General features: G+C 38.0%; 1 protein-coding gene across 3 annotated transcripts in view; it reads left to right on the forward strand.

Annotated features, from left to right (window-relative positions):
• NSMCE2 (NSE2 (MMS21) homolog, SMC5-SMC6 complex SUMO ligase) overlaps window positions 1–21,599 on the forward strand; it is a 270,450-nt gene that overhangs the window by 86,173 nt on the left and 162,678 nt on the right. For all 3 annotated transcript variants that reach the window (XR_002524113.2, XM_009213569.4, XM_009213568.3), the window contains exon 4: window positions 1,251–1,404. Coding sequence is in view for 2 of the 3 variants with exons in the window: in XM_009213569.4 (XP_009211833.1) it covers window positions 1,251–1,404 (154 nt within the window). In the remaining variant the exon portion in view is untranslated. The remainder of the gene's footprint in view (window positions 1–1,250; window positions 1,405–21,599) is intronic.

Consider the following 21,599-nt stretch of genomic DNA (forward strand, 5'->3'; position numbering starts at 1 on the left):
TACTACCTACTGTGTGCTGGGCACTGGTAATACCGTGATAAATCAGACATCTTTCAAGGAGTTTACACTTTATTAGGGGAAAGAGGCATAAAAATAAGCAATTGAATATTCCTGGAGTGTTCCTGGAGTAGAAGTCTGTCTAAAGTGTATGGGGCACAATAGAGAGTCTGGTGAGTTTTGCTTGGCAGCAGGAGCATCAGGAAAGGGTCAGTGATGAAAGGGAGCAATTATGAAGGCCTGACGCAGAGCAGCTGCAGCGAAGTGATGAGGCAGCAGCTTGACTATAGTGCCTAAAGCTGGAGGATGAGAAAGTGGAAAGAGTGGCTCCTTTTTTCCCCCAAGGAGGTGGAATATGAACAGAAAATAACTGGGGGCAGGGAGGTGGGATTATAAGAGGTTGTTTGTTTTAAAAAAATGGGTGTGAAGGGCCTGTGTGAAGGTTCTTGAGAAAAGAGCGCGTAGAGAGGAAAGTTTGTTGTAAAGGAGATGAAGAAGATGTAATTAAGAACAGGGTTGAGAATGGATAGAGAAATAGATAAATGGATAGATATGTGATAACACACACAGAGCAGAATGTTGATTGTGGCACCTAGGAAGTAGATGAATGAGTGTTCACAATATTCTTCCATCAACCTTTCTGCATATTTGAAAGTTTATAACATTGGGAAATGATTTTATAATATTGGGAATGGAGGAGAACATGGGTTGATAATTTAGCCTTGAACAGAATCAGGGGACACTTATTCCTTGGCATAGCAGGACGTTATGGAAGGTCAAGGCTAAAACCCCAGCCACTTTTGTAAAGTAGAAGTGACTCTCACCTGCTAGGGTGGAGGGCCAAAAAAAAAAAAAAAAAAGGATTGTTGAGTATGAAGGATGGAATAACCACTGGTGAGTGCGAGAGAGGACTGACCAGACTTGGGTGGTGATGCTCAGGTCTGATGAAGTTGCCACATTTGTGATTGTCCCTGGTAGTTATTAGAAGACAACAAGTTAGTAGGATCATTGAAGGGCCACTAGCTTATGGAAGCCAAAATAGAATGAGTAGTTGGCATGAATGAGTCCCTTCAATATTTGCCAGCAGTCTGTCCTAGAACATGTCCCAACCTCTCTGGTGCTTTGTTCAAGAGATTGTTTTCAACCTTACTATCTTTTGCTTTGAATTATCTGAGATAAAAACAATGTTGCAAAACTTTGTTAACACTATTATTGTTAACATTTAACTCAGGTTATTTTGTTGTCTCCCTTAGGTAAAAGAAGAACGTCCAGAAAAAATACCAGATTTAAAATTATTGGTGGAGAAGAAATTTTTGGCTTTACAGAACAAGAATTCTGATGCAGACTTTCAAAATAATGAAAAATTTGTACAGTTTAAACAACAGCTGAAAGAACTAAAGAAGCAATGTAAGTCAACATGCTTTGCTTTGGTTTGGCTTTTTGAAATTAGGGAACTGACTTGATGAACAGCCCAGTTAACTGATTTTATAAAGTTTGCTTATCTGCTTGGCTTGATCCTCTTTCTAAGTTGCTTTCTATTGTTGCAATTCTGTATTTTGTCTAATTTTTGGTTCAAATCAGCCTGCCCATTTCTGAAAGCCAACGGTTTCCACAAAGTGCTCAGAAAATTTCCCAGCAGCTAGTTATGTGTATTGTCCCATTGCTGGGGAGGGGAATTGGGAAAACAAAATAAAACTGAAAACTATTTTATTTAAATACCAATGGTATTGTTCAAGTTTTAAACTGCTGTGCCATGCTGTAAGATAACCATACTTTGATTCTGGTTTTGCCGCTTTGGAGTAATATTAGCTATGTTTTCTCAGAAGACCACTTTATCTTCTCAACTATAGACCAAAATCTCTCTGATCCGTTTTAGCATTGTGGTAGTATAAAATTCCATGTGGTTTTTAAATTTGTTGCCTTCTTAATAAACTATTACATTCAGGTTTTTTAGTGGACATAATTTTGACTTAAGAATTAGAGCGGGCAATATAATTTTTTATACCAAAAAAAATTTTTAGGCAGTATTTACCAGAAATAATATATCTTTTCTGCACAGTAAAGTACATATGTCCTTTCTTTTCCCATTCTTCCATGTTGTCCACATACCAATTTTATATAAATGGATTTTTTCACATTAGCATCTATTTAGTCCTATAGTCTTTGCTTCTTTTAGGATTGAGAAGCTTGTATTTCTTAAAGAAGTGAATAGTGAAGCAAATAACCTTTTCTAACTTCAGTCTCCCAACACCTTCATTTACACACACATAGAGCAGGAATGTTGTATGATAAATGAGACATAAATTTACCTCATGTCCTTATATGTGCTTAATGTGGGGATTCGTATTTTGAAATAGGCTTTCTTTTAAATATAAGCATTTTCTTTAAATTGATGCTGAGATCTCAAAAAATGACTGAGGAAGCTGCTTCACTTTTGTCTATTTTACAAATAACTTAAGTTTCACAATTTGGAATGTTTTGCAATCATGATGAGACTTTTGTTTTTACTATAGATTTAACCAGTAAGCATTTTCCCCATATTTTAAGTTTATTTTTTGTTCTTTTTTGAACAGCACAGCTCCCAACATTCTTCTAATGTATTTTTCACTCTTCCCTCAAATGATTAATAATTCCCCAAAGAGATAATAATTTGCCAATGGCTTTCTGATCTTAAAGATGCTTGTGAATTAATTGTACAGCCATGAGAATTAGACATTATTCCCCTTAAATATACACGGGCCATATAGTCTTTATCCTTTATCCATGATACTTATTATTCAGTGGGGTGTGTGTGTGTATGTGTGTGTAGTATCTGGCACATGGACCTGTGATTACCAGCCTGAGGCCAACAAATCCCCTCAGTTAGGATGTAGAGATTAAACAAAGCTTTTAAAAGCTCACATTATATGACCTCAAGGTTGTTTACCTGGTCGTCTCGTGGTAATTAGAAACTCTGATTGGCAGCTTTCGATTTCTTGGTTAAAAACCTAAATAAACTGATTGTTTTAGGCATTTTTTCAAAAGTGTTCTCAGTGAAAAGTCCGGGAACTATTCTATTTGGTGCTTAGTGAAAATATTTTGAACTAATGTATGTACCAGTTATTAACATTTCTTTATTAAATGCAGAAGTTTTTTTGTCAAATAAATAGCAATTTTTCAATCTTGGAAAAAAAAAAAGATGCTAACGAATTTCACTTTTGGTGTTGGTTTAAGTAGCCAAATGTATTTTATTTGACTATTTGGAACCAGTACTTATAAATTGTGGCAGACTTAGCATCCAATCATAATTCCTGATTTTTAAGTAATTTTATAATACAGGTTGAAGGACAAATATTCAAAAATATAAATTGTTTCTTCTTTTGTTATTGTTTACAAAGTTATTATTCCACAAGGTAAAGGATGGAGACTTTTAGAATCATATACTCATGGAGAAACACTTTCTAATTAAGAACAAAATGATAAATGTTGAAATCGTGGCTATTGTTTCTTAAATCTCTCTAAAATGGGGTTGGAAAAAGAAAGAAAATGTTTCCTCAGGCCACCAGTACACGTTATTTGGATAAACAGTCAAACCTCATGTATATTTATATTGAAAGAAATACTTCCTTATATAAGGTTTCCCTGTATATTGTAACACTGGAATTAAAATAACTTTCCCCTAAAATAATTAAAATAAAAATTTCCCCTAGAATTTTTTTTTAAAAAGTTTTTAAATTTCAAGTGACAGAACAAACAAAATATTAATACTTCAAAAAAATTCTCTATAAGATCTGTATGCCTTACTTGCAAAATGTAATTTTAGTGCGGTATTATTAGCACTATTAATTAAACTTGTACCATGTCTAGTGGATTTTCTTTTAGATTTAACACTGCTGTGAGGGTTCTAATTAGGATCAGGCCCCCACAATATTTGTGTAGCCAGGGCAAAGGTACACTATGATATGTAAATGAGCTAATGAATCGTTTTGGGTGGCAAGGAATTGCAATAATAATTTTTTTTTTTTTTTAAAGATTAGAAAATAGAGGCTAGGGAGAGAGACTTGCTTCTAGATGCCTGTTTTGACAGAGTAAAAGCTGAAGTACTTTTATGGTCTACATAGATCCAAAGAGTTGTTTTATGAAAATATCCACCATGTCTTCACTAACTTTATTATGTGAGAACATAAATGCAGGGGATTGCATTTGACCAAATCAGGATCTAATCAGAGAAATGCCAGGAATCCTTTAGGTGGGAAGAGGCCAAGACAGAGCTTGCAATGAAGTTGTCTCCCAGGTGGTTTTGTCTCGTGGGCAGGCCTAGGTACACTGTGCTGGCAGTGTACGAGCTGTAAGTTGATCTGTCTGTGGCTCAGCAGCTGGTTCTCAAAGTTTTTGGTGTTATGCTCCCTTTACATTCTTTTTTTTTTTTGAGACGGAGTCTTGCTCTGTCGCCCGGGCTGGAGTGCAGTGGCCGGATCTCAGCTCACTGCAAGCTCCGCCTCCCGGGTTTACGCCATTCTCCTGCCTCAGCCTCCCAAGTAACTGGGACTACAGGCGCTCGCCATCTCGCCCGGCTAGTTTTTTGTATTTTTTAGTAGAGACGGGGTTTCACCATGTTCGCCAGGATGGTCTCGATCTTCTGACCTCGTGATCCACCCGTCTCGGCCTCCCAAAGTGCTGGGATTACAGGCTTGAGCCACCGCGCCCGGCCCCTTTACATTCTTAATTTTTTTTTTTTTTTTTTTTTTTTTTTTTTTTTGAGACAGAGTCTCGCTTTGTTACCCATGCTGAAGTACAGTGGTGCAATCCTGGCTCACTTCAACCTCCTCCTCCCAGGTTCAAGTGATTCTCCTGCCTCAGCCTCCCAAGTAGCTGGGGTTATACGTGCACACTACCACACCCAGCTAATTTTTGTATTTTTAGTAGAGACAGGGTTTTGCCATGTTGGCCAGGCCGGTCTTGAACTCCTGACCTCAGGTGATCCACCTGCCTCAGCCTCCCAAAGTGTTGGGATTACAGGCATGAGCCACCACGCCTGGTCACATTCCTAAAATTTACTGAGAGCCCCCAGAGAGCTTTTGTTTATTGGTTATATCAACTGACATTTATCATGTTAGAAATCAAAACCAAAGAATTTTTAAAATATTAACATATTAAAAATAAGCCTGTGGCATGTTAATATGAACAGTATTTGATATGGGATACCACTTTACATTTTACAAACATAGAGGAAAAATTATTGAGAAGAGTGGCATTCTTTTACATTTTTGCCAGTCTCTTCAATTTTTGGCTTATTTAATAGAAGGTAGCTAGATCCTCATATTTGCATCTACATTTGGTCTATTTTGTTGATGTATACAAAGAAAATTTTGTCTCACACATTGGTAACTGAACTTGCTGAAAAGATCTTGCAGACCACCAGAAGTTCTCACTTTGACAACTCTACATCTAGGCCAGGGGTCAGTAAACTCTGGGCCATGGACCAAATTCAGCCTGCCTCCTGATTTTCTATGGCCTGCAAGCTAACAGTGGTTTTTATATTTTTTAATTGTTGGAGAAAAAAATCAAAAGAGGAGTAATATTTGGTGACTTGTGAAAATTATACGAAAATTCTATTTCAGTGTCCATAAATAGTTTCATGGCAACATAGTCATACTCACCTGTTAATGTGTTTTCTGTGGGTACTGTCACACTGTCATGGCAGGGTTGAGTGGGTGTGTCACAGATCATCTGGTTAGCAGAGCTTATCGTATTTATTATCTGGCTTTTTACAGTAAATGTTTACTGACCCTTGATCTAAATTATATTCAGAAATAATGGCAGTTTTTATTTTTTTAATTTTAGATTTTTTCCCTAAATACCATCCATTTGTCTCAGGTACATTCAGAACACTTTGAGGATTCACTGTGTATGAATTACTATAGTTGAGGCTCTGAAATAAAAAGTGAAAAGCAGGACTCTGTAAATGCAGAAGACAGTGTATACACACATGATATAATATGAGAACCATTAACAACAACTATCAAGTCAAAAGCAAAGAAAACATCAGAAACAAATGTTATACAATGTGGGACCTAAGTGAGGAGAGTGAAAACAGGAATGCCATGCCAGTCAACTGGTACGGGGCTTTCTGGAGCAGGAGGTTCAGAAAGATTTTGAGACTGGGTTCAGCTCCAGTAGGAAAGAATGTGCTAAAAGATAACAGTGGGAAAGGAGAGGGCAGTACAGATGTCTAGTATTTACCATCCTTAGAATACAAACCTAACAGATATACTACACTCATTTAAAGATACTGTTACTCGGCCGGGCGCGGTGGCTCAAGCCTGTAATCCCAGCACTTTGAGAGGCCGAGACGGGCGGATCACGAGGTCAGGAGATCGAGACCATCCTGGCTAATACGGTGAAACCCCGTCTCTACTGAAAAATACAAAAAACTAGCCGGGCGAGGTGGTGGGCGCCTGTAGTCCCAGCTACTAGGGAGGCTGAGGCAGGAGAATGGCGTAAACCCAGGAGGCGGAGCTTGCAGTGAGCTGAGGTCCGGCCACTGCACTCCAGCCTGGGCGACAGAGCAAGACTCCATCTCAAAAAAAAATAAAATAAAATAAAAAGATACTGTTACTCTAAAGATAATATATTTCAGTTACACACAATTATTTTCCTAATAATTATGTCTTATAGATATTACTGGCATTAGATATAACATCTTTGAACAAATAATTTTATCCTTTAGATACCCAGTGTCCTGTATATTAGAAATAATTACGTCTGCCTCAGCTTACATCTCAGGGTCATTACCAAGATTAAATGAGATACTGGCTCTGCTAGCTCTAAAAGCTTTAGATGTAAGTTATTGAGGAAGAGCTAGTACAGCATAATGGAAAGAATGTGGCTTAGCAGCCAGAAGACTTGGATTTGAGTCACTTAATAGTAGCCTGCCCTCCCTTCAGGTACCACCTATCTTAGATACTTCCAACTGTTGGAGGCACAAAATCAAGATTGAAGATAACTTCTATACTTCTACACAAGATGACTAGGATAGTGATGGTAGTGATAACTGAGTTAGGGAACAATTTCACAGAGAAGAATTTCCTAAACAGTAATTATATTCTCAGTAACCCAAGTTGTGAAGTGAAACAATATGATTTGGTTTAAGGCAGACATAACCAGACTTTCTTGGATGAAATAATTTTAATTTAGCTGGACAGTATGGATAATTTTCTCTTCTCCTTGCCTTAAACTGCCTTCACTATTACAGCTCATGGTTTCTTGCAATTTTAACATCAGGAGAACTTAATTAGAATGTGTGAACCCCTCTGTGTAGACACTTTTTCAAGTCATCAAGCAATCTTTCTGGCGTCTTTTATTCATTTACCTGTCATGCGACTTTCAGGCCCTGTGGATTTTAGCGTACATCAGCAAAGGCAGAAATTGAGGGCAGTTGACAAAGCCCTTATGTTTTGAAAGTTTCTAAGATTGAGATTTAGAAACTCAAAACATAAGGGCTTTGCTTTATGTTCAAAAATAGAATTGAATGTGAATCTGAAATTTTTAGTATTAATTTAATATACAGTATAATTTTGTTAGTACATTTAAATGCTAACCTTAAAGAACATATCGTATTACCTTTTAATGAAAAAATGCTTATCTGAAAAGGTTCACCACAAATTTAGACAGTATATTTAGGTCACTGTTAGATATAGAATATATGATATAGAGATAATTGCATCTATGAGTGCAGCTTATACATCATTTTGAGTGACGATGATATTTGTATCGGACATAGAGAAACATAGGAATTAACACTGTAATCTAGCAATTAATATGGATTCATTTTAAGCACACCCAATCTAGATCTCAAAACTGACAAAAGGAGGGAGTGGCCATTCACTTTACAAAAGGATTCTCTCAAGGATACTATTAAGTGTTCTCAGGAACATTAGAAACCTTCACTTTACTGTTTTTAGTTGGTGGCTTTTCCATCTCCTTGAGCGTCTACTCAAAACCGCAGTGTAGTTGCACAAGGGTAGGGGTTTTTATGTTTTGCTTACTAATGTACTCCTTGAACTCCAGCATGAGGCCTAGGCACAGTGTAGTATTACCATAGCACAGGTCCTTGATGGTCACAACAATCTTCCGGAAAACCATCATGTGCTTAAGAGCTTCTGTGCTACTGAAAGAGGACACCTGTCGCCCCTGCCAGCTTATTATTGCTGTGAGGGGGTGTGGACCCAGTGTTGCCAGATCTTCAGGTTGTTTTGGAAAACTCAGAAATCTAAGTTACTAGATTTTTCTGTTTTTCAGTTACTAGATTTTTAAAACACTGTTCAGACAAAACTGTTAGTTTGTAACCTTTGGCTTTACCTTCTCATAATGTAATTTTTTTAGTGCCTTATTAGACACTTTAATGAGAGACAGCAGCCATTTAATTTACTGTTAGTTTGTGATATCTTCAGAAGAGTCGATGGTTTTGCTTTCATGATACTGCAAACTAAGGCCAAAATGTGCAGTTAGCTTCATTTGGGAATGTATAGTGTAGAAACCTGTTGGGTTCTATTGAAAAAGCAAGTGGGGGTTTTGTGATAGGGGGCCAGGTATGGGAGCCCCCTCATCCAGATGCAGGTGAACAGTGTGGTTCTAGAGAAGACCAGTGATTGGAAGGGTATGTGTGAGTTTTGAAACTTGGAAGAAGACAGATGAGAAGTAAATAAAGGTAGTGCCAAGAGGGAAAATATTTGACTTTGCCTAGAAATACATTGAGTGCATTTAAACTGGGCAAGGTATTGACTAACTTGCCTTCATCCTGATACGATTCAACTTAGAAATTTCTTACTTTGTCATAAGGTATAACTGTTGTTAGAAATAGATAATCGGTGTTGCGAAGAAAAGTCAGCACAGAGACAAAGGACCTCTTAGCAAGGCAGTCTTTACTTTCTGCAGAAAGGGTGCTCCACACAGATGGAACAATGGCGAGAGCACACCTGAACGAAGGAAAGGCAGACATATTTATCCCTTATGCCTTTGGGTCATCCTTACTGCTCTATCCTGCATCTATTGACTGGAGCTGAACCTTACAATCTTAAACTGATACCCGATTTGCTAATAGCCTAAAACTTTCCTAAATAGGTAAGTGCAAGGAAGAACAAAGAAGGAGAGGAAGTTGCTTATGAAAGGTTTAAGGCTAAGACTTGCCTGGGCCTGTCCAGACATGCCGGAGTAAGCCAAAGCAACTAACTGGGCTAAAGTGTAAGAACTGATAGTTGATAGGAGGCTTTAGAGTAAGGAGCTATTATTATTCCTAGTGTCTGTTATTTTATTTTTAAACCAAGACGAACTTTGAAGAGGAACTTTTCTACTTTCTACAACTGTCTATCCAAATTCACAAATGATGTGAATTGCTGGCCTGCAATGAACCAAAGTCCAAGACCCGTTAAGACAGGAATAATTTCTTATGAATCCCTATGTTCTTTTTGTTTCTCAAATAGTAGGAGCTCAGTTAATATTTATAGAACAGATTTATTCAACTGATCAGATAAGCTGCCTAGAAAAAGAGGGTCAGAACCTAGTTAAGGCAGTCTGATGATAAAAATCCTTTGCCTTTCAATACATCGTCAGTAAGGAAGAGAATAGAGGACAAAAATTAGCGTTTGTAGGGTTGAGATCTAAAATCAGCAGACAAGGTTAAAAATTTATATTGTCTTTGAAAATTCCCTGAAGTGCTCAACAAAAGTAAATACATAATTTTGTGTATATAACCACTTACAATGATATGTTGGCACAAACGTATAGTATATACAGCAATACACATTTTTTAATGTCACAGAATATGGCTTAAGTCTTTTAAGTGTGACTGCTTAGAACATTCAAACAAATTGATGAAGTTTGCTGGCTCTTCTATGGTTTTACCGCCTCTGTACCTCTCAGCAGGTCTTCATTTTTTCCTCAAAGATGTGGATGAAGCCATTGCCATTCACTTGCTGAATGACTTAATTGTTGGGAAATGCTGAAAATCGTAAATGTCACAACCAAGGTGGACTTTTTCAGGCTGGATTGTGTCCTGAGAGCTTATGTCCATTGAGTGAAATTTCTGCCCTATACACATTTTTTTATTCTTTGAGTGTTTGCCTCTCTCCTCTTTCCTCCTCTCTCCATCAGCGTCTGTCTTTTCTGTGTGTCTCTTTCCTCCCTGCTGCTTTATTTGTGTCTCCCACCCCATACGTTTTCTCTTTTCCATAAATCTTGATTTACATCATTGCAGCTGAAGAGTGTCATCCCCATCTTAATGATGAAGCAGCCTCAGAGAGGTAAAGTGATATGCCCAAGGCCAACAAAGCTAGTGAACAGTAGAACCAGAAGACAGAGGATGCCAGGGATGAAGAGAGAACATTGGAGAGAAGTGTAGCTACTCTCCCTCTTTTCTTTTGTAAAGCTGTTACTTTTAAGGAGTGTTTACATTTTAAAGCAGATTTGGGGGACCAAATAAATAAGTTAAGAAAAAGATTAATTCAAATTAAAGGATTGATTCCATAGTGGTGGAATTTTAATCAGGTCATTAAGCTGTCCAGGAGTTATTATGTAGTGAGAAATTAACTTTTCTACATGTCCTTTATATTGTACAATAAAAGCACTCATCTACTCTGCATTCATCTTAGGTTTGCCCTATTCCTATTTGCTGATAGTTACAATACAAGTCATAGGCATGCTTTGTATAATGCCTAGTACCTAAAGTACTCAGTGAGTGCTGGTTGAATTAATGAATAATAGCTGACATTGTTTGAGTGCTTACCTATGCTCAGGCTATGGTACTTGCAGACTTTATGTGCATTATTATTATTATTATTATTATTTGAGATGGAGTTTCGCTCTTGTTGCTCAGGCCGGAGTGCAGTGGCATGATCTTGGCTCACTGCAACCTCTGCCTCCCAGGTTCAAGTGATTCTCCTGCCTTAGCCTCCTGAGTAGCTGGGATTTACAGGCACCCACCACCCAACCTTGCTAATTTTTTGTATTTTTAGTAGAGACGGAGTTTCACCATGTTGGCCAGGCTGGTCTTGAACTCCTGACCTCAGGTGATCTGCCTGCCTCAGCCTCCCAAAGTGCTGGAATTACAGGCATGAGCCACCACGCCCAGCCTGTTTATGTGCATTATTATTTCTTTCTCTCAGCTCTATTAGATGACTGTATCCATTTTATAGATTAAAAATAAGCAAAGAAATGTAATATAACTTGCCTAAAACCCTGATGCTGAAATTCATACCCAGGTTTAGGTGACACCAAAGCCCATGTCATGTTCTTTCCCCCATACCACACCAATTCTTTTTTTTTTTTTTTTTTTAAGATGGAATCTTCCCTCCATCGCCCAGGCTGGAGTCCAGTGGCACGATCTCGGTTCACTGCAATCTCTGCCTCCCGGGTTCACGCCGTCTTCCTGCCTCAGCCTCCTGAATAGCTGGGACTGCAGGCGCCTGCCATGATGCCTGGCTAATTTTTTTGCATTTTTAGTAGAGACGGGGTTTCACCGTGTTAGCCAGGATGGTCTGTCTCCTGACCTCGTGATCCGCCCACCTTGGTCTCCCAAAGTGCTGGGATTACAGGCGTGAACCGTTGTGCCCGGCCACCACACCAATTCTTGAAAACACTTTTGTGTGTTTTTTTCTTTCTCTCAATTCAAGCATATCATTCATGGAAAAATCTTACTTTTAATAGGACTCTTGAAGAGTGAATCATCTGTGTAGATCTTCCAGATCATAGAACTGCCTTGATGTACTTAGATGACACTGGAGGAATCTGCTTCATCTAGCTGAGAGAGAGTCCTTTTTGGTCACTTGCATTTAGAGATTAGGGAGTAGGAATGATACCAGACATTACATAGCAGTTCTTCTTTTCCAGATCCCTATGGTTTTGGCAATTCATTTAGAATATAGTGCCTAAGAATGATGTTTCTGGTGAAATAGTTGGTGTGTTATGGCAGAGAGGAGGAGGATATTTATGGCATCCCAAGTTTAGAACAAATTCCATGAAATTTATTTCAAACATAACAACAGTAATCTCTTGCACATACATCATCTCGCATAATCTTTACAACATCCACATGCAGGAAAGGAATGCATGAAAAGTACAAGTTCTGTTTTTAGCAGACTGAACACCATATAATAAGAGTCTTGGAGGTGACATATTTACCCAGTGTCTCACAGTCAAGAGGCCACAAGGATAGCAAATATGTTCACGAGGAAAGGGGAAGTTTTAAAATGACAGATAGCTATAATTAAAGTTAGTAAAGAAAGGTTCAGTTATCAAGGGACAAATGAGTCAGCAGCAAGTTTAGACACAAACTGTGAACTCTGGGTGTTTCTCTCATTGTGACTTATTTTAAGAGAGTATGATGCCATCCACACTCAGAAAGTAGCCTGAATCTAGATTAGGAAGACCAAGTCTTAAGTGTCCCAGAGATGACGTTACATTATACCTAAGAAAATAATTATCTTGTCAAGTTATAATTCCTGAAGTTAGAATGATTTAAGTGTTGTATTTGTTATATAGACTGGAAGTTTCAGACAAAGTTACTAAGCATTTCTGTCTACTTCTACTTCATTTTTAAAAGACTTTTTTTTTTTTCTTTTGGAAAGAAAGTTTAAGTAGAATTTTGGCAGCTTAGTGTGTGGTGTGTTATTGTGTATATAGCAAATAGACATGGTTTACTCATTAACCATTCTGAAATTTTGAAGTCAAATGAATTGTTTCAAGTTAATATTATAATTTGTCTTTATAGAGCAGCTATAATTGAATATTATATGTATATTGTAGCAATTATATAGGGAAAAAACTGCATATAGAAATTCAGAGCTACTTGTATAGAAATGCATTGTTGGTGAACAACATTTGAAATCGAGCAGTGATACAATTTTACACATGCAAATAGTACTAATGACTTGCTACGTTTCATTTCAATTTAAGATTTTAGGAACATTAATGTAGTATCACAAAAAGGGCACAATAATGGAAATCGAAAGACCTAACTTAGACATCAGTGAATGGATTCTGCCCACTCTGGCAACTCAGTTTCTGTCTCTGGATCTCATATCCTCACATAGGAGAAAGGCTTCATCTCTAAGGCTGCCTTCCAGATGGTGATAGATGATGATGACATGCTCTACTGCTAACATGTGCTGCCTCTTCAGTATCATTCTAATATGTTTTCTTTGGAATTCCATATCTTAAGGACATGTTCTGAAATAATGAAGCAAAATTTACTTACAAAGATATCCTTTATGATATTATTTGTAATTAATATATTACTAACACTGTAACATAATAGTTGAGGGCTAGTTATGTAAAATATGCAACATCAATTCAGTGAAATATTTTGCAGTCATTAAAAATGATGTGAGGAGTTTTAAAAACATCAGGAAATAAATGCTTATGCTATTAAGAGTTAACAGGGGCCAGGCACAGTGGCTCACGCCTGTAATCCCAACACTTTGGGAGGCCGAGGCAGGTGGATCACCTGAGGTTGGGAGTTTGAGACCAGCCTGTCCAACATGGAGAAACCCCGTCTCTACTAAAAATACAAAATTAGCTGGACGTAGTGGCACATGCCTGTAATCCCAGCTACTCAGGAGGCTGAGGCAGGAGAATTGCTTGAACCTGGAAGGCGGAAGTTGCAGTGGGCCAAGATCATGCCATGGCACTCCAGCCTAGGCAACGAGCGAAACTCCATCTCAAAAAAAAAAGAAAAGAAAAGAGTTAACAGGATACAAAAATTGAGTATTCAGTATGATTACAACTAGGTTAAATACACATTTATGTAAAGTAGACTTCATCAAAATTAAAACCTTCAACTTATCACGACAGCTATTAAGGTAATGAATGGACAAGCTACAACATAGGACAAAATATTCACAAAACATGTATCTTACAAAGAATATGTGTATCCAGACTGTATAAAGAACTGGAACTAATAATAAGAGACAACACACTTCTGTTTAAAAATTAGCAAAGGTTTGAACAGACTTCACAAAAGACGATAAACAAGTGGCTAATAAACATATGAAAATTATTTTTAAAACCACATTCACAGAATAAACACTGCTGGTGGTAGCATTATGCTTCTACCTTGACTTTTTCTCTAACTTCATTTTTAAAATATGTATTTATTCTTCACTAATTTTCTATAAAGAGTCTATATAGTTTTATAATCAGGAAACCAAAATCCCTCAATTTACTGAGAAAGAGCTACTGGTTAGGAGTGACAGGAGGATATTTTCTCAGAAAAGAGGTAAGTGTAAAACAAAGCAAAAAGCATATTTCTTCTTCTAAGATTTCAGAAGAATTGAAAGAGGAAAGGTACATGGAAGCTTTATCTTCACCCCTAGTTTTATCCTAAGTGTGCCCCTTCAGTCTCTGCCTATCACTGAGTCAGTCTGGTGGACAGTGAGAAGCAGCCTCATATTTACCCTTTGTTACTCTCTGTTAACTCTCATCATCCCCATTAACTGTATGTTGTTGATTTATTTGCCAGGGCCTTGTCACTTTGTCCTTGAAATATCAGAAAGTGTTAGTGGTTCTTGTGGAGAGTGTTGCCCCTTTGTATATGTTGAAAGAGGAGGAAGAATATTTGTATTGTATGCATGACTATATTTTACAAGGCATATTTTAGCTTACAAAGCACTCTCCCATCTATTATCTTATTTAATTTTCACAACAGCTTAGTGTGGTGGATAGATAGTATTCGTCCCATTTTACAGATGAGGTTCTGCACAATCAGTTGTCCTGCACAGTTCTATCAATCAGCCCCCCACGAAAAATTCTCTTGTGCCACTTTGTAGTTGACACCTCCGCCCATTCCCAGCCCCTGGCAACCACTATTTTGTTTTTTCTATATATAATTTTAATTTTTCCAGAATGTTATATAGGTGGAATTGTACAGTGTATAGCCTTTTGAGTGGCTTCTTTCACTTATCAGAGTGCATTTGACATTCATTAATGGTATTGCTAGTTATCTGCAGTTTGTTGCATTTTATTGCTGAGTAGTATTTCATTGTATGGATGTACCATAGTTTCATTTACCAGTGAAAGAACATCTCAGTTGTTTGCAGCTGGTGGCCATTATGAATAAAACTGCTAGAAGGATTCATGTACAGAGTTTTATGTGAATATGTTTTAATATCTATTGAGTAAATATCCAGGCATAAGATTGATGGCTTTGGTAAGCATATGATTGCTGGGATTAGTAAACATATGATGTTTAGCTTATAAAAAATGGTCATTGTGTCTATGTTTATAAATTTTTTAAAAAAAGAAATGGACAAACTGTTTTTCAACGTGCAGTGTATGAGAATTGCACCCTCACCAGCACATGGATTATTTTTGGTTTTGTTTTTCATTCTGCTATTCTAATAAGTACGTAGTGATATTTCATTGTGGTTTTATTTTATGTTTTTCTAACCTTTTTTATATTTAATTTTTTCATATAATGTTCATATTTCTCTATTTTTACATCTTCTACATTTATTCTTTAATTCATTCCAGAAACACCAGAAACACTATAGGTGACCTGTAGCAATGGTTCTCAGAGTAGCATGAGCGTCACCTAGAAACTTATTAAAAATACAGATTTTTAGGTTCTACCCTAGACCTACTGAATCTGAAACTGGGAGAGTAAGACTGAATTTTCAGCTCTCCAAATGATTCTCCTGTAACCCAAAGTTTGAGAACCTCTGGTCTACAGTGGAGGTGTTCACCCATGCCTAGGTGTCAGTATCAACTGTGAACATTAAAAAAAGAAAAGAAAATCAGAGTTCAATCTCTACCCAGAGATTCAAATTTAGTTTGTGTCTGGTAAGCCCACAGGCATTTTTTTTTTTTTAACGTTATCCAGGTAATGCTAACGTACAATGAGGGTTGAAAATAATCTACTAAAAGTTGTTTGCTAGGCACTCTAAAGAATATAAATCTGACACCAATTCCAGATCTAATGCAGCTTATTATTTAAAAGGAAGGATCCATAGAAGCATATCTTAGCATAGTCATAAGCACATACATATAAGTTACTTAGTAATTATCTAATGAATTAAATTGTACTTGGTGTCCTGGTTTTAAATATAAACTAACTTCATTTACCTATATCTCAGAGTCTCATTTTGAAACTTGGTGTTGTACTCAGCATTCATTCATTCAGCAGATGTTCATTGAATATGCTGGGAATATGGCAGGGAACAAAATAGACAAGTCTCTATGCTCATGGAGCTTATATGCTGGCACTTAGCATCAACTCACAGTATTTTGGGGAAAATACATTTCTTTATAACTCCAAAACAAAGATGTCTATTTATTGATAGTCTTAATCGTGATATTTGTGTTATGCTCAAGTACTGTCTTTCAGAGTTATTTGCCTTGTATTTGTTAAAATTTCTATTAGTCGTTACATTCTTTTTCCTGAGTAACTTTTTTTTTTTTTTTTTTTTTTTTTTTTTGAGATAGAGTCACATTCTGTCACCCAGGCTGGAGTGCAGTGGCACAATCTTGGCTCACTGCAACCTCCGACTCCTGGGTTCAAGCGATTCTCCTGCCTCCCAGGTAGCTAGGATTACAGGTGCCTACCACCATGCCAAGCTGATTTTTGTACTTTTAGTGGAGACTGGGTTTCACCATGTTGGCCAGGCTCCTAGTCTCGAACTCCTGACCTTATGTGATCCTCCTGCCTTGGCCTCCCAAAGTGCTGGGATCACAGGCATGAGCCACCAAGCCCAGCCCTAGATAACTTTGTTTTTTTCTTTTTTTGTACTTTAAGTTCTAGGGTACATGTGCACAACGTGCAGGTTTGTTATATAGGTATACATGTGCCATGTTGGTTTGCTGCACCCATTAACTTATCATTTATCTTAGGTGTTTCTCCTAATGCTATCCCTCCCCCAGCCTCCTTACTCCCTGACAAGTCCTGGTGTGTGATGTTCCCTCTTCTCCATGTCCTAGTGTTCTCACTGCTCAATTCCCACCTATGAGTGAGAACATGTGGGTTTGGTTTCCTGTCCTTGTGATAGTTTCCCAAGAATGATGGTTTCCAGCTTCATCCGTATCCCTGCAAAGGACATGGACTCATCCTTTTTTATGGCTGCATAGTATTCCGTGGTGTATATGTGCCACATTTGCTTAATCTAGTCTATCACTGATGGGCATTTGGGTTAGTTCCAAGTCTTTGCTATTGTGAACAGTGCCACAATAAACATACATATGCATGTGTCTTTATAGTAGCATGATTTATAATCCTTTGGGTATATACCCAGTAATGGGATGGCTGGGTCAAATGTTATTTCTAGTTCTAGATCCTTGAGGAATTGCCACACTGTCTTCCACAGTGGTTGAACTAATGTATGCTCCCACCAACAGTGTAAAAGCATTCCTATTTCTCCACATCCTCTCCAGCATCTGTTGTTTCCTGACTTTTTAATGATCACCATTCTAATTGGCTTGAGATGGTATCTCATTGTGGTTTGCATTTGCATTTCTCTGGTGACCAGTGATGATGAGCATTTTTTCATGTCTGTTGTCTGCATAAATGTCTTCTTTTGAGAAGTGGCTGTTCATATCCTTTGCCCACTTTTTGATGGGATTATTTGGTTTTTTTCCTAGTAAATTTGTTTAAGTTCTTTGTAGATTCTGGATATTAGCCCTTTGTCAGATGGGTAGATTGCAAAAATTTTCTCCCATTCTGTAGGTTGCCTATTCACTCTGATGGTAGTTTCTTTTGCCGTGCAGAAGCTCTTTAGTTTAATTAGATCCCATTTGTGTATTTTGACTTTTGTCGCCGTTGCTTTTGGTGTTTTAGTCGTGGAGTCCTTGCCCATGCCTATGTCCTGAATGGTGTTGCCTAGGTTTTGTTCTAGGGTTTTTATGGTTTTAGGTCTAACATTTAAGTTTTAATCCATCTTGAATTAATTTTTGTATAAGGTGTAAGGAAGGGATCCAGTTTCAGCTTTCTACATACGGCTAGCCAGTTTTCCCAGCACCATTTATTAAATAGAGAATCTTTTCCCCATTTCTTGTTTTTGTAGGTTTGTCAAAGATCCATTGGTTGTAAATGTGTGGTGTTATTTCTGAGGCCTCTGTTCTGTTCCATTGGTCTACATATCTGTTTTGGTACCAGTACCATGCTGTTTTGGTTACTGTAGCCTTGTAGTGTAGTTTGAAGTCAGGTAGCATGATGCTCCCAGCTTTGTTCTTTTGACTTAGGATTGTCTTGGTAATATGAGCTCTTTTTTGATTCCATATTAACTTTAAAGTAGTATTTCCAATTCTGTGAAGAAAGTCATTGGTAGCTTGATGGGGACGGCATTGAATCTATAAATTACCTTGGGGAGTATGGCCATTTTCACTATATTGATTCTTCCTATCCATGAGCATGAAATTTTCTTCCATTTGTTTGTGTCCTCTTTTATTTCATTGAGCAGTGGTCTGTAGTTCTCCTGGAAATGGTCCTTCACATCCCTTGTAGGTTGGATTCCTAGGTGTTTTATTCTTTTTGTAGCAATTGTGAATGGGAATTCATTCATGATTTGGCTCTCTGTTTGTCTGTTATTGGTGTATAGAAACGCTCGTGTTTTTTGCACATTGATTTTGTATCCTGAGACTTTGCTGAAGTTGCTTATCAGCTTAAGGAGATTTTGGGCTGAGACGATGGGGTTTTCTAAATATACAATCATGTCATCTGCAAACAGGGACGATTGGACTTCCTCTTTTCCTAATTGAATACCCTTTCTTTCTTTCTCTTGCCTGATTGCCCTGGCCAGAACTTCCAACACTATGTTGAATAGGAGTAGTGAGAGAGGACATCCTTGTCTTGTGCCGGTTTTCAAAGGGAATGCTTCCAGTTTTTGCCCATTCCATATGATATTGACTGTGAGTTTGTCATAAATAGCTCTTATTACCTTGAGATATGTTCCATCGATACCTAGTTTATTGAGAGTTTCTTAGCATGAAAGGCTGTTGAAGTTTGTCAAAGGCCTTTTCTGCATCTATTGAGATAAGCATGTGGTTTTTGACGTTGGTTCTGTTTATATGATGGATTAAATTTATTGATTTGTATATGACGAACCAGCCTTGCATCCCAGGGATGAAGCGGACTCGATCGTGGTGGATAAGTTTTTTGATGTGCTGATGGATTCAGTTTGCCAGTATTTTATTGAGGATTTTCACATCGATGTTCATCAGGGATATTGGTCTAAAATTCTCTTTTTTTGTTGTGTCTCTGCCAGCCTTTGGTATCAGGATGATGTTGGCCTCATAAAAGGAGTTAGGGAGGATTCCCCCTTTTTCTATTGATTGGAATAGTTTCTGAAGGAATGGTACCAGCTCCTCTTTGTACCTCCGGTAGAATTCGGCTGTGAATCCATCTGGTACTGGACTTTTTTTTGGTTGGTAGGCTTTTAATTATTGCCTCAGTTTCGGAGCCTGTTATTCGTCTATTCAGAGATTCCACTTCTTCCTGGTTTAGTCTTGGGAGGGCATATGTGTCTAGGAATTTATCCATTTCTTCTAGATTTTCTAGTTTATTTGCGTAGAGGTGTTTATAGCATTCTCTGATGGTAGTTTGTATTTCTGTGGGATCAGTGGTGATATCCTCTTTATCATTTTTTATTGTGTCTATTTGATTCTTCTCTCTTTTCTTCTTTATTAGTCTTGCTAGTGGTCTATCAATTTTGTTAATCTTTTCAAAAAACCTGGATTCATTGATTTGTTGAAGGGTTTTTTGTGTCTCTATCTCCTTCAGTTCTCCTCTGATCTTAGTTATTTCTTGCCTTCTGCTAGCTTTTGAATTTGTTTGCTCTTGCTTCTCTAGTTCTTTTAATTGTGATGTTAGGGTGTCAATTTTAGATATTTCCTGCTTTCTCTGATGGGCATCTAGTGCTGTAAATATTCCTCTACACACTACTTTAAATGTGTCCCAGAGATTCTGGTATGTTGTATCTTTGTTCTCATTGGTTTCAAAGAACATCTTTGTTTCTGCCTTCATTTCGTTATTTACCCAGTAGTCATTCAGGAGTAAGTTGTTCAGTTTCCGTATAGTTGTGCGGTTTTAAATGAGTTTATTAATCCTGAGTTCTAATTTGATTGCACTATAGTCTGAGAGACAGTTTGTTGTGATTTCTGTTCTTTTACATTTGCTGAGGAGTGCTTTACCTCCAATTATGTGGTCAATTTTAGAGTAAGTGCGATGTGGTGCTGAGAAGAATGTATATTCTGTTGTTTTGGGGTGGAGAGTTTTGTAGATGTCTATTAGGTCTGCTTGGTGCAGAGCTGAGTTCAATTCCTGGATATCCTTGTTAACCTTCTGTCTTGATGATCTGTCTAATATTGACAGTGGGGTGTTAAAGTCTCCTGTTATTATTGTGTGGGAGTGTAAGTCTCTTTGTAGGTCTCTAAGGACTTTCGTTATGAATCTGGGTGCTCCTGTATTGGGTGCATATATATTTAGGATAGTTAGCTCTTCTTGTTGAATCGATCCCTTTACCATTATGTAATGGCCTTCTTTGTCTCTTGATCTTTGTTGGTTTAAAGTCTGTTTTATCCGAGACTAATATTGCAACCCCTGCTTTTCTTTGCTTTCCATTTGCTTTGTAGATCTTCCTCCATCCCTTTATTTTGAGCCTATGTGTGTCTGTGCACGTGAGATGGGTCTCCTGAATACAACACACTGATGGGTCTTGACTCTATCCAATTTGCCAGTCTGTGTCTTTTAATTGGGACATTTATCCCATTTTTATTTAAGGTTAATATTGTTATGTTTGGATTTGATCCTGTCATTATGATATTAGCTGGGTTTTTTGCCTGTTAATTGATGCAGTTTCTTCCTAGCATTGATGGTTTTTACAGTTTGGCATGTTTTTGTGGTGGCTGGTACTGGTTGTTCCTTTCCATGTTTAGTGCTTCCTTCAGGAGCTCTAGTAAGGCAGGCCTGGTGGTAACAAACTCTCTCAGCATTTGCTTATCTGTAAAGGATTGTATTTCTCCTTCACTTATGAGGCTTAGTTTGGCTGGATATGAGATTCTGGGGTGAAAATTCTTTTCTTTAAGAATGTTGAGGCCGGGCGCGGTGGCTCAAGCCTGTAATCCCAGCACTTTGGGAGGCCGAGACGGGCGGATCACGAGGTCAGGAGATCAAGACCATCCTGGCTAACACGGTGAAACCCCGTCTCTACTAAAAATACAAAAAACTAGCCGGGCGAGGTGGCGGGCGCCTGTAGTCCCAGCTACTCGGGAGGCTCAGGCAGGAGAATGGCGTAAACCCAGGAGGCGGAGCTTGCAGTGAGCTAAGATCTGGCCACTGCACTCCAGCCTGGCGACAGAGCGAGACTCCGCCTCAAAAAAAAAAAAAAGAATGTTGAATATTGGCCCCCACTCTCTTCTGGCTTGTAAGGTTTCTGCTGAGAGATCTGCTGTTAGTCTGATAGGCTTCCCTTTGTGGGTAACCTGACCTTTCTCTCTGGCTGCCCTTAAGATGTTTTCCTTCATTTCAACCTTGGTGAATCTGACAATTACGTGTCTTGGGGTTGCTCTTCTCGAGGAGTATCTTTTTGGCGTTCTCTGTATTTCCTGAATTTGAATGTTGGCCTACCTTGCTCCACTGGGGA

Source organism: Papio anubis, chromosome 8 (genome assembly GCF_008728515.1).
Source record: "Papio anubis isolate 15944 chromosome 8, Panubis1.0, whole genome shotgun sequence".
Lineage (NCBI taxonomy): Eukaryota > Metazoa > Chordata > Mammalia > Primates > Cercopithecidae > Papio > Papio anubis.